The 14,418-nt window shown below is 38.9% G+C and overlaps 1 protein-coding gene across 1 annotated transcript in view; it reads right to left on the bottom strand.

The window, feature by feature from the left end:
* Positions 1 to 10,103, bottom strand: part of lgr6 (leucine-rich repeat containing G protein-coupled receptor 6) — an 89,613-nt gene extending 79,510 nt beyond the window's left edge. The window contains exon 1 of the mRNA XM_016497654.1: positions 9,749 to 10,103. Coding sequence (XP_016353140.1) covers positions 9,749 to 9,942 — 194 coding nt within the window. The 5' untranslated portion in view covers positions 9,943 to 10,103. The remainder of the gene's footprint in view (positions 1 to 9,748) is intronic.
* Positions 10,104 to 14,418: the final 4,315 nt, after the last annotated feature.

Below are 14,418 nucleotides of genomic sequence, written 5' to 3'. Positions count from 1 at the left end.
ATTAACAAAAAAGAAAGAAAAAAAAAAAAAAAAAAAAATCCAACAACTCTCTACATGTTAAGACCACCTCCTGAAAACTTCACTCTCTAATCAAGTATCAAAGAGAATGTCTTTCAAAGCCTTTTCAAAGCAGGAGTGCGCTATTTAATGTGTTGCCTAGAGAGATGATTATTGCAATAAATTTCCTGTTGTCCCCAGTGGCGAGCAGCTGAGACAGCTGCAGGTCGGGCGGAGAAAACACCCTCTCCATCTATCCTTTTCACTGGATGGAGCTCACCCTGTCCCTGGAGGTCCCAATCCCAACTCTAAAGAAGATGTACGAGATGGTTTCCTGGACTTCGCAAGACACTGGCCATGGGAAATAGTGCTTACAGATAAAGACTGTTCAATAGGCAAATGACAAAGTTTTTCCATTGACATTTGCTTCAAGTTTTGAGTTAAACCTAATCTGAATGTCAAAGCCAATGAAAAACATTCAAACAAAAAAAAAATTCACATGGTGACCTCAACATCAGCTCTTACTCTTTTCATTTATTTTCATCAGATACTGTGTGCTGGAGGCATCTTTCTTTATTCTTAAGTCTCAAAGCAGAACAACTGTCCATATTCAAAGTGGCAAATCATCTGTAATGCCTTTTTGCCTATATCTTTGATGTTCGCCAGCAGTTTGGCAAGTAAGAACATGCAGAGGTTTTAGTCATAAAGGATTGTACCTTCACAGATGGCAAGGTTCTTGCCTGCAATATTGTTTCTTAATGGTATTATTGGAAACTGATCACATTCGTTTATCAGCATTACCGGTTGGTCAGTTGGGAGACGCTATGTTCAACTTAAAAGTGCACTAGCACTCAATCTTGTTTAACTTCTCGGCACACATTCAAACAGGCCTTTTCCATCCTTCCGGGAAACAACTCCCGGAGTGGTAATTTTCAGTTTATTACAAAATAATTGGCTTCGATTTGAATTATTCTCCCACAGTCGCTCTTAAAATGCACACCAAGTTTTCTTTGGCACAACTCTACGTAGCATCAAACAAAGTTGTGATTTTCAAAGATCTTGTTTACAAGGTTCCTGATGTGTAGATTCCTCACAGTTTAAGGACACCACCTGCATTTCGGCATGTGCATGTGAGGTATGAGCGTAGTTGGCTGGTTTATGATGCAGTGGGCACTGAATGGATTTCTTTGGACTGCAGTTCTGCTTCTTTCAGAGATATGCAGCTGCAAGTGATGCGACTCCGGCACGTCACGCATACTTCATGGCTCCCTTCTTAAGCAACCATTCTCTCATCTTTTCCTGCTAGACACAATGCCCAGAATAAAGTAGCCATTCATCAGAAACGGCCTAACTTGAGTCCTTCATGAAAGACTAAGAAAGTGTCACTCCAATTTACATTCCTAGATGATTTGAACATTTTTGTCTGGTTACAAAATGTTTCCAGTTGCTGCACTAAAAACTTATGACGCAAATCTTCCTCTGGTATTGACAGGGAAGCAGGTTATGAGATTTCCCTTTCCTAGTTTGTCGAGGAAACCTTCTCAAATAAGCCTGATACATAGGATTCAGGATTCAGTGAGTAATCTTTCCTGATGCAAGACACAGCCCTAAATAGTTCAGATAAGGAAAATTTAAATCCTTTAAAATTCCTGCTTTGAGCCTGCCTCAGTCTGGCCAGCGATCCTTCCTGGTCCACATATTGCAATCTTGGATGAGTTGTATATTCTCAATGCGGCAAATGTAAGCAAACTCATTAAAAAAGCATTAGGGGGGACTGTGTAATGCTGTAAGCTGTATGCATGTAAAGTAATCTATTTGGAAACTCAGAACTTTAATTTGCTCCTTAATTTGAGTAGACGGCTTCTCACATGTGTGGATCCCAAGCATCTCTGGATGAGCAGTTAACCATTCCCACTTTGGTGCGACTGGGTTCCTTTACGGTTAGGATCATGAATCTGAAATCTGAGCTTCTGTATAAACCATTTCCACTTAACGAACAGTATTCTGGGTATCTTCTTTCCCAGACATTGTCCTCCCTTAAGGTTTCCAGTGGTGTTTGAGGGGGTGAGAACATGTCACCTCAAAAGCACAGTTTATAGCTTCTGTCAGATCCAAAGAGCCGATGGTGAAATGCGGCTAAAGGCTTAACCACAGGTTAAGAGACCCCCACACAGACCCCCACAGAGGTCTGTGATGGATTGTCAAGTTTGCCCAGGGGGTGATTTATGAACCTCTGCCATTGAAAAGGACAGAATCCACACTTAGCCACTGATTCAATTGTTATTCCCTCACCAGAACCCACAGGAACATTTTATTGCTCAGTGGTTGCTCTTTCATAGACCAGGCGAATTCTCACTTAGATTCACTTAAGAATCATCTTTGTCACAGATATTTTTTCCTAGAATTCCTCTGGAGACAAATGAGACCATTTTTACAATCATTCAAATCATTTCATATTGAGATGTCTTACTTATGATGGCAGATCTTGGTATCTTGCCATATCTGACAACAGTCTGAAACTCATCTGAAACATTATGTGCTTACATACATTGCAAAAAGCAAAGCAAATAACTCCTTTGAACTGATTGCTGTCTAGAAGAACCACTTGAGATATAAAATAAATTTAATTCTTTCTGTCCTACAGAAAAAAAGGGAAAGAGGAAAGCCTTATGTCTTTATTTCAAAGATGGATCAGGAACTCAGGAAGGAAGTGGCCTGGAAGGAAAGTCTCCAATCAATAATAGTTGATGATGTGACCAAGTTTTACATATATGCAATCCTACATAATATTTAGGGGGTCCCACACAGGGTTTGCTCCTCAGGTTTGGTTTTTCTATAGCATGCTGAGTAGAAGCATTCGGGTCTTCTCCTCCTGCTCTGGATCTATTTAAAGATGTTCTGGAGATGAGGCAGTCTGCGGTAGGTCCACTGGTTTATTTATCCTGCATGGGCTCTGACTATTTTTGGGCTGACTTCACAGGGCACTAATTGCTCTCGTTTCACTGTTAGGTAACGGGAAGAGAAGGAAATGAACAATCACTCCCATGTTTGTTTGAGGGTGAGGTTGAGTCTGCAACTCTCCGTATGTGTACTAGCTTGTACACAAATGGAGTCGTGTGTTAATGACAAGACATTCTGCTTGGAGAAAAAAAAAATGCACGGCCTGTTTTTTGTTTATTTGTTTTTCTTTCCATTCAGCCTTTTTATCCAGAATTTGAACTGAGGAACTGAGTAATTTATGAAAGAATGTGTCATTGTATTTTCCTCCACAAATTGCATAAGTTGTATAGAGAAGTTTAAAAAGTACAAACAAAATGAGGCAGTGAGAAAAAGCTTGTAGTCATGCATCATGAATGTGATTTGGTTCTGCAAGTAGGGTCATAACACTTTCAGGTGTAAACATACCTCAGTCTGTCCTACAGCCTGGAGGGTATGTTGTACATCCTGACCCCTCTCACTCACTCACTACATTGCACATCAGCGTGGCAGATTCCTAAGTCTGTTTGAATTGTCCAATGCTCTGAAAAGATCAAACTCCCTCCCCGGTTTGTCCATGACCTGTCCTGACACACAAAGCAGGTAAACAGGCCACTGGGGTACCGTGAGCTGACATCTACGGTCAGAGTCTAAGCCAGTGGTTCTCAAACCGCGGCCCGTTACGAATTCAAATGCGGCCCACCATGCTGAACACAATTCATTTTAGTTTTTAAATTAATTAAAAAATGCACTAAATAAATATAAGCTATAATGTTTTTGTTATGTAAAATAATTTTGTTTTGCTGGACTTTCGGCATCAACTTTCGGTTTGCCCATCCACTCACTTGAAGATGTTCAGGCAAAAGGAAACACCCATACTACGCAGCAATCATCCTTAATTGCAGAAATGTGGCAAAACATCGCTGTAGAGAACCTCAGATTATTAAATTCGAAAGTGCTTTCCATATTTGGATCAACATAGGCTACATTTCTGAACGCAAATTTTCTGCACTGTCGCGCGTCAAGTCACGCTTCCGTGCACGTCTTACAGACTGCAACTTACGATCACAACTTCATTGTGCTGTTACTCCTTTCGAGCCAAATTTCACAAGATACCATATAAGGAAGGCTATGTAAATGAAGCATAAACATTTTTTACGTCATTTTGGACCCGTATCCGGGTCCGCAGAGTTATTTATTTATTTCAATGAATGTAATCGATTAGATATCATAATATTTAGGCTATAATATTATAAATCCGGTTGGTCTGTATTGGTGACGTAATATGTAAATGGTATGTGTGCGGCCCGTGAGACTTGCACTTGGACCATAGTGCGGCCCAGTGGAAAAAAAGGTTGAGAAGCACTGGTCTAAGCTGTCTTCCCGCTTCTACCAGACATAATACATGACTTTCACCTTCTTCTCGCTTCGGTCATGAACCCATGGTGAAATTTCACCCAAGCAAATGCGGACATCCCTGTAAACTGTGGACTTCGTCAGCTGGGGGTTTTAATAAACTCACCATTCCAGATATCCCGTTGACATTTGGAGCCTCACTTGAAGAACGTTTTTATTCTCTTTCTCTGAGGAACAGTCAGCGAGAATGCCAAATTTGTCCATGTGTTTCATATATTTGTTAAATTTCGAGTATTACTTCTTGGAGACTCTGGGTTTTGGTAATGGACTGTTGATGGAGGGTATACGTACAGCCATATAAATCCACTGAAGCACCTCAGCTGTGATGTTATTCCTCAGCTCTTTGCTCTACGTGAATCCCGCTGTGTTGCTTTGCAGTGGTACCGTAAGCATCAAAGCTGTGAGTGATTGTCCGTGCAGTTTGTCTGCTAGCACCCCCTGAGGGATCAGCCTACAAACTTACCACATTATAAAGCTCAAAGTGTTCACCACTGCCAGGATGAAAAGACCATTATCACCCTGTTTCATTGAAGAGCTTAGGTGGTTAAACGGAGAGAACATTAGAGCCCTTGGAGCCATTTAATGATGTAGGCTGCCAGAGTTGAATTCACTAGGATTCAGAAGTGCATAAACAACCCTGAAGATCTGAGCCCTGATCCTGAGAAGGCCTTCTTCTAAACTTTTCGCTAATGTTTTTATCATTTTTATTGACAGCATAGAGAGAGGACACGAAATGATGCAACAAAGCGGCAGGAAAGAGATCGGGAAATGATGCAAGCCCTATTCAAACTTCTCTTCTCAGTATGAACACCATGTAGCAACACCATGTTGTGTTAGCTACTAGGTACTAGGTGCTAGATAAAATTGAACATACATTTAACATCTGTTATCTCAACAGCACTTAGTCACTATGAAATCAAAATTAAAAAATAAATAAAAACTAGTCTTTTATCAAATTATATTTAGCTGCTGGAGTCAATAGCCTCATGGGCAGCGCTTTTGGCGACCAGAGTTTGAATCTTGCGTTCCTTTCCAAAAAAAAACTCAACACCTATTTATTTATTTATTAATTACTGATTTGCATATTAAAATGGAAACGCTCTCAGATCCACTAGAAAAGCAGTTAATGAAAATACAATAAAAAAAACTCTTGCTTTTACAGAGATGACAGTTCTGATTGTTTTACATGTTAATTTATGATAAAAAAAAACTCAGCACCTATTTATTTATTAATTACAGATTTTCATATTAAAGTGCAAAAGATCTCAGATCCACTAGAAAAGCGGTTCATGAAAACACATTTTTTTTTTTTTTTTTTTTTTATAATTGCAAGACAAAATTAAAATAGGGCTGCTGGGTTGATATTTTAAATAATGCTCATGTAAGCAGTGGTTGCTAGGCAACCATACATCCCATAATTAAAATGTCAGCAATGCAACAACTGGCCACAGACACTTCCTGTAAATTCTCTACTGTCATTTTTTTCTCATTTAATATCTGTATTTATTCATGAATATCTTAGTTAAATGGGTTGCGAACAGCATTTTGTGTTGACTGAACTAAACTAAAATTTGTTACATGGTTATGTGACATAATTGATAAGAAAGAGTATATAAAATCTGTTCCAGCTGTTTGTAATATTTGTTACACAGTGATTTAGGTGTTAACTCTTCCTGTTTGACCCATAAAACATAAATCACTGGCCAAAAGGGCCACAAATAGATTTATGGCCCTCAAATCAGATAACACAACACACTTCAAAACTTGAAGGCATCTTTCACACACTCGCTCTGTTCTTGTTTCTGACTCTAAAAGGTTTCAAGGCCAAAGCACTGGAAGTTGAGTTGGGCCAGTAAGTGAAAACATGTTTCTGCAGCCCTCACCTCGAGCTCAACATTAATTTGTGTTTGTGTAGAAAATTGCCCTGAGAGAGATGAGAATATATAGGCCTTGGCTTCAGGGAATGGGCTGACAGCTTTGAGGTTTGAGCTGGTTGATGCTTGTACTCATCTTCAGCTGAGCTAACCTGATGCTAACTGGTTTCAGTACAGCTCTAAAAGACATTTTCAGTGTTTTATTTGAATTGAGGGTTTAATCTTTATTTTAATACAGTTATAGTTATTTAAATATTGCCTTAAACCACCCCTGATTTCCTAATATACAGTGTATAAGAGCCAACTGTCATATATGTGATTGTAATATATTGTTATTAGATTAAATGTGCTACTTAAAAATATGAACTTGAGTATTTATTTATTTACTTTTTAAAAACTAAATATCGTCAACTATGGCACATATTGTATAGTTCTAAAATGCCTTTTAATCTCCTGAAAGACTAAAAAGCTTCTATCTGCATCTGTACTGACAGACAGACATTAATTTGACATTAAAAGAGGCTGAAAGGTGAAAAATGACAATTTCCATCTTTTACTCAACCTCATGAAATACAAAAGAAGACATTTTGAAAATGTTTAAACAATTTTAAACAAAAGTCTGTGTGGTCCAATGTTGTTTTAGGCCCCATTGACTTTCATTGTATAGACAAAACAGTTAAAACATTCTTTAAAATATCTTCTTTTGTGATCTGCAGAAGAAAGAAAGTCATACAGGTTTGAAAAGGAGGTTTGAAAGTCTTTTTAGATCTTCCGTATCTACAAATATAAATCAGTCAGCAGTCAGTGTGTTTAGGAATGTGTATGCGAGTGTTATTCATGTTAGTGTACAAAACAGCAATCTCTTAACTTTTCCTCGTCTGATGTACCTAACGTCCACTCCTGTTGAAACCAACAGAAACAAACAAAAATCAGTGCAAAAACAGACTCTCTTGGTGACAGACTTTTTCCGCGCCTCAGGTCACCTGTTGTCCCCATATGGGCGATTGCTGCAGAGCGAGACAGGACAGGCATTTAATACTGGCAGAATGTCCAGCGCTGCTGCCTGCTTTCTCAGTAGCACATTCACACAGCTCCCACTTGTGCGTTACTTTTTGCTCTATAAACTATTCCATCTAAATTTAATGTTAAGCAAGACCCACCATGCATAAAATAGTGATGATAGTATCTGCTTGTTATCTCCATAGACAAATAAGCAGTAATAGAAGCATAATATTAATTGAATCAATTGAGTAAGGATGCTTTTGCAGAGTTGACATTTATTTATTTATTCAATACTGATTTGCATATTAAAGTGTAAAAGATCTCAGATCCACTAGAAAAGCAGTTCATGAAAATACAATTATTTTTTTTTTTTAAATAATTGCAAGACAAAACAATTACAGTAAAATAGGGCTTCTGGGCTGATATTTTAAATAACGCTCATTTAAGCGCTGGTTGCTAGGCAACCATACATCCCATAATTAAAATGTCAGCAATGCAAAATGTCAAAATGTAACAACTGGCCACAGACACTTCATGCATTTAAAGTTTGGTGAGTTTTCAGTGCAGGGATTAGAAGTTGTAGTGGAATAATAACGACAGGCCAAGGCATAAGCAATAGAAATCAGACCGGAAAGCAGTTGCATGTTCTGTACATGTCTAATGCAAACACTTTTTCTTGGTTTGACTAAAAGTTTGGCATAAAAAAATGACGGCCGATGAATGAGCACTTTGAGTAAATGGCGTCAGTAGAACAGAGCTTTCTTGCAGAACGGTCCCCGTCGTGCTTAAACACACACTTTGACATCTCAACAATGACACGCACATCAAAGCTCAGTCAATATTTACATCAATCTGCTCTCCTCTGGTGAAGAAAGAAAGTGTTAGACGACGCATTGCATGTGAAAGATTGCTGGTCTGATTTGCACAGACTCATAATGAAACTTTAAAATCAATAACTTTATGAAAATTTGTGAAAGACCTGGCAGAATCAGTTTGGCCGGATTATTCGTCGAACACTAGTGAGATTCTATTAAAGTTTCGTTAAAATCCTCATTATATTAATACAATTGGCTGCAATGTTTAATAAACGTACTAAATGGACACAAATTTTACATATGAAGTCATGCGATATATTGCACAACGCAATAAAAATCCTTATAACACTAGCAGAATAAAAAAGAGATACAATCTTATGCACTTGCAACTGTCTAGAGACACTGCTCAAGACGTTTCAATATGTTTGAAAGGTTGTGGTACATGTGTTTGCAATCCAATTCCCAACCAATGAGCTACGCTTCCTCCGAAGCCTGAAACACAACTCTCTCCAGTTATTGATTCACGTGAGCTGCACAAAGTTTTATGAGTGAACATCTGAGTCCTCCTTTGCGTCATCATTCACAATCAGGGGACATATGGCATGCCTTAGCGATTAGCATGGACTTAAACCCAACAGGCTTCCAGCTGACATGGAGAAACCCAATACTGTACGGAGAGCCCCACTGCATCACTCTACACACACGTTCCCATCAGATACCGCTGCACTGAGAACTGTCACAGGATACATGGGAACCAAGCATTGCTTTTCACGTTTGGTAAGGAACGGAGCAGTCTGTACGGTTTGCTCGCGCTGAAAGTGTCCCGTTTGCGTCAACGTAGTTTCACATGTTTTGTATTACAGTTCTGATTGAAGGTGCACATCAGCACCGATCACTCAAGACAGATCACATGTATGTCATACATCCTAAATGGGATCAGAAATAAAAGGTCACAGGAAATTTGCCCCATGTATCTAATCTAATAATCATAATTAGGATAGCATAAATAATAATGATCATTTAAAATATAAGCATTAAACAGAGGAGAAAAACACTTCCCATATGGTTCTCGTTAACATGAAGGTCATGCGCTCAATTAAACAATGGCATTTTAGCGCAAATCCATCTGTCACTTAGTAGAAAATGCCAGGTAGCCTGACTTGCACTCATCCTAATAAACCACGAACAAACTACTCAAGATAAAAGAAAACATGCCACAGACTACATTAAATACAGGTGCACTTAAGCATAAATATGATTTATGAAGACCTAAATGTGTTTTGTGCAACCGCTGAGAGCATGAAACCCCAAATCCTTATGAAACCAAAATTGCCAGTCTATCTCTTGTTAATAACTTTGCATATGTTTGTAGCTCATGGTAATATCAACAAATTCTAATAGTCAATTTTGTTAACCGCTGAACAATCACTAATATTTGAGTGATACAAGTTCTGGGTCTCGAAGCAAAACCAGTTGAGAACCACTAAGCCTGTTATTAACCTAGAGCCTTTCATATCTTCCAAACCCCTCATCCAGGCATAAAACAATAATCTTTCTGCGTCCTTTTGAAGATATTTAATGTAATCACACCAAACATCCCTCAAGAACTATTCACAGCCCCTTACTGTCTCAGCAAAGCGGGTGATGGAAGCAGGAGGGCGTACTCACAGGTAAGACGTCAAAGGACTTAGGTCAGTTGGCACACTGGATAGTCCTTGTTCGGAGCAGTCCACGAGCAGTAGGATGCCATCCTCCTCACACTGGCACGCAGACGGGCACTGTTTCCCAGGCACGGCGGCACCCGGCGGCCCGTGAGAATGGGCACACGAGATGGCATGCAGGATCAGTAACACCACCAACATGACAATGACTCCAACTCTTGTCTTTCTGTGGGTGAGCTGTATATCTGTCTGTCTCTCTGCAGTCTCACTCAGCTGTAGCTCTGTTTGTGTGTATGTGTCTGTCCGCTCTCAGCTCTCTGAAATGTTATCCTGAGCCTCGTCTCTGTAGATTTATTCTGTCACTTCAAACTCCCATGGGTGAATGAGTCAGCCAGGGGCTTACACGGGTCTTCTCTCTCTCTCTCTCGTCTCATCTCACTTAGGAGACATTCACCTATTGTAGTAGAAGCTTGCAGCGCTCCTCTGATTGGCCGAAGCTTTTGGAGGGCGGGGCTGCCTGGCACAGCACTCCTCCTACTTTCTCTCGCGCGCTCTTTCTGCCTCAGGCAGCTGGAGTGGATGGTTGGAAGAAAGCAGGAGAGCCGAAATCTGAGAGGGGGGACTGTATGCGGAGATCTCATTTTCATACCTTTAGAGCTACCACAATCCTTCCCTCACAATTACTTTTCTACAACTGCTTCAATCCAGACTTTCGTGGAAAGTTCCCCTAGATCCTGCAATGCAAATTTAGCTGTCAAGCACCGACCGCTTCTCCTGCCGTTGCTCCATATAAGTCATATGTGAATGTCGTTTCGCTCCTTTTCTTTCGGAGCAAAACTTATATGGTGTTTTATAACCCCAACAACAATAATTGGGTTAAGTTGCGGGCTCCCCTCAACACCATGCTTAGCCAAACAAACTACAGATTTACTACTTTGCTGTCCTAGCTTGTACAGCGGGGTGTCTCTTTACCGCAAGAGGCATGAATATACAGAGCGAGAGACATTCTCATGGCTTGTTCGGTGGGTCTCACTTTAGCTAGTGGAAGGTACAATCATGAATTGCACTTCTTTCTTCAATTGGAAAGGTGTACAATGGAATTTTCCGGTTCGCTAGGTGATAAATACTATTTGTTTATGTCTCAAAGGATCATGGGAACTCCTGATCGATTGCCGTCAAGGGTCCTAACAGTGGCAACAGCTAAATTTTACCTAAACATTTCAGAAAAACACTATAGAGATGTACCACAACATACAAGCTTCCAGGAAATATCCAGGATATTTCCAGAAGCTGTGGAAGATGTGGCTCCAAATGTCTGTAAAACTCTTTAAGTACTTTCACTGTGGCTGTATTGTTGAGCACATGATGTTATACAATGTGAATTGCGAAAGGATGCAATATTTGTCTTATTGTGATCATCTTCTACTATGTTGGCATTGGTTTCTGGAAAAATTCCCATTATGGATCTTGCGTAGTATAGTGCCCAAAGCACTATCCTCTCTCTCTTTCTGCTTCATTCTATTATTTTTAGGCTTGTTTTTGTTATGTTCATGGGGGGTCTTGATTGTTAGCGTGACACATTTCCTTTTGTGAAACTGTGGCCAGTTTCTGAGAATCAAATAACATTAGTTTGAGTGCTTCAGTAGTTTTGCATTAATCTTAGTCATCCCATCTGTTTCAAAATCTCTTTCTAGTAGTTGATGCTTTTTATGCTTTCAACATTGCAGTCCAGCATGAAGATCTCCAGTGCTGCTCATTCATCTGATTTAGAATCATTCACAATGGGCTCAAATGAATTCCATTAATTCATTAAAATCCCTCAGCTGAGCCCATTTTCTGTGCAGCCTTTGTTGCATTCAAAAAAAAAAAGAACTGTAGTCATTGCTGCACATTATCTCTGCAATATCCACACACACACACCAGCAAATCGGTCGACCTTTCACACACCAAATACCATCAAGAGCTCAATTCTCATGCAAGCACATTGCGGTAATTGCTTTGCCTGAGGACAGCCTCAATATAGATCCACAAACATGCAATACTCCCCTCTCTCTGAGGTTTAATTTATGTCAGTTCAGTTTCCAGTCGTGTCATGCAAGAAGTGATGAAAGTTAAGAGATGCTGAATAAGAAAGATTAAATACATAAAACATTTTTGCTGTACCCAGAGGAAAATTTAATTGCTTAAAGGATGCTCTGTCTTAACAGAGCTCTCATTTATGTATGTTTTCTCCCTAATATTTATTTCAATAGAAGTACAAATAAGCTATAAAATGAATGTGAACACAGGTAATTTGGTCATGAGGAATGAGAAACGTGTGAGTTTTGATATTGAAACTTAAAAATCTGAGTTCTGATTGCAAACTTGTGTGAGACTGATCTCTTCAGGGGTTTTTTTTTTTTTTGAAAGCATGATTTTTAAGTATGTTTCCATTTTCTCTATTTAATCTCATTTCTCTCTAGAAGAAACAAGTGACATATTAATAATATTTTATTTGTCCTCTAATTTTTATTTGAGCAATATCTGTAAAAATATGTTTCAAACCCTTTTTTTTTCCACTGCAAAGGTTTATAAATCAATATTTGTCTTTTTACAGTAAAAACAGCCTTTACACAAGAGACATTAAAAAGAATGGCAAAATATATTAAGACTTACACATCTTGCTTATATAGTATTACATTTTAAATTATATTAAAATGATCATTTATATATTTATCAATTACATTTTTAAGGATAGCATAAACCCCAGTGTATTTTGTTAGATTTATGCTTAAACTAAAAAAAAAAAAAAAACGCATACATAAAAAAATACTTTTAAAAAGAATATTCAGTTTTACTAGTTAAGTAAATTGCATTATTTAGATCTAAAAAAATACAGTATTTAGATAATTTTACTGGAAAACTAGCTAAAGAACACACTAAGGCAACATTTTTGCAGTGCTTTGTGACTGTGAGGTTTATGTTTTTCTGTACAGCATGAATGAAATCTGCTCTCACTATTTTTCCTGAAGAGCAAAACAGAAAGAACAAGCAACTCTGAAAAGCTCAGATGCTGAAAAGCAGGGATTTGTGAACAATGTGCCGGCAGTAAAGGAGAAGTTGAAAGTTAGACGTGCTGTCACCAAACACAGCTCTGCAAACAGTTCCCACCTCTGGGCACCTGCTCGCTGAGTCGGAGGCCAAAACAGGGTTGGGTTACCTATACGGCTGGAGCTACAGGGACTGCTGGAAGATTTGCCCCATTCCCTGCCCCTGAAGATCAAAGGCTCCCCACTCAATCTCATATCCACCCACACACACACTATCCAAGCATCGGCAATCTTTTAAAGCACAAAAGGGAAGCAGTTACTTGGCTCTCACCTGTCTGAATCTGCCACAGGTTATTCGAGCTCCGTCAAGCACGGAAGTCCATTCAGCGGCTGCCTGATGAGAGGAGAAACCGGAGACCTGGTTCTACCCACTTATTGAGGCTTGGAACAGACTATTACGGGTAAACGCAGTCATATCTGGCTGCTATGACCACCTGCTTAGTTCACTTGAGGGAACGTCTTAGAATAAAAGCAAACAGCTAGCAAAACAGCTCTCAGTTTCTATATTTCTAAACCTAGACTTTGCTGTAGTGATCAAAATGTTTTATGTATAGGTAGCATTGTATGAACGGGCTTTTAATAGGCTTACTTCTCAAGTAAAATATATAGGCATCGCTTAGGGTTTCTGAACAATATTTCACAGTAGTATTAGCGAATCCATTACTAAGGTGTTGATGGATGCTTTAATGGCATTACAAATGTGTTATCTGTTGTTGTTGGAGTTATGTGTGGTTGCCAGACCATTCCTATAGAAATTTGCCTTACTGGTCAGTGTGTCAGTGTGAGAAAGCCAGGGTTAAATAAAGCCCCAGAAATTAAATAAAGCCTATATCAAACGAAAAATGGCTTGAACATAACATTATTTATTTATTTATTTGAATACATTTTTTTTTATCATATTTAAGCAATATCACACAAACAGAGCACTGTCTGTATAGCTCCGATTAGCAAAAGCACTACTGTAAGTGTGATTATTTTGAACAACATCTAGCCTAAAAGAAAAATAAATTAATAGTAACATTTTAGTTACTGAATATATTAGGTTACTCAGCATTTTTCTACTTACATTTATGAAAGTAGGCCTAGTTCAGCTTCCACGGTCAAAGCTCGTCGCGTTTCTGAATGAATTAATGAATGAATGATTTTGAATGAATCAACGATTCAGTGACTCACTTAAAACGGTCAGTTATCGCCACCTACTGGAGTAAAGATGCAGAAACCAGCAGGATATCTCCTCCACCTTTAAAGGGGTAATATGATGCGATTTCATTTTTTCCTTTCTCTTTGGAGTGTTACAAGCTCTTGGTGCATAGCATAAACACATTTCATTACACCAAATACACAAAATAATGTTCTTTTTAGCAGCATCATATGACCCCTTTAATGCCCAGACTGCAGTCTGAACGCAGAAATGGAATGATAATCTCTTTTGGAAGGATGCTTTGCTAAATTAAATTCGAGCACATGAACTTAGCTAACTCTTGTATAGCTAACAGTACTCCACTAATTGTCGTGTATATCTCATAGCATTTGTGCACGATACCCACTGCAGCCATTCAAACTCTGTATCCACTGTAGTTTTAACGTA

Source organism: Sinocyclocheilus anshuiensis, unplaced genomic scaffold (genome assembly GCF_001515605.1).
Source record: "Sinocyclocheilus anshuiensis isolate Anshui unplaced genomic scaffold, SAMN03320099.WGS_v1.1 scaffold130, whole genome shotgun sequence".
NCBI classification, from domain to species: domain Eukaryota; kingdom Metazoa; phylum Chordata; class Actinopteri; order Cypriniformes; family Cyprinidae; genus Sinocyclocheilus; species Sinocyclocheilus anshuiensis.
Note: the sequence above shows the minus strand (reverse complement) of the source record. Positions and strands in the feature narration are given on the sequence as shown.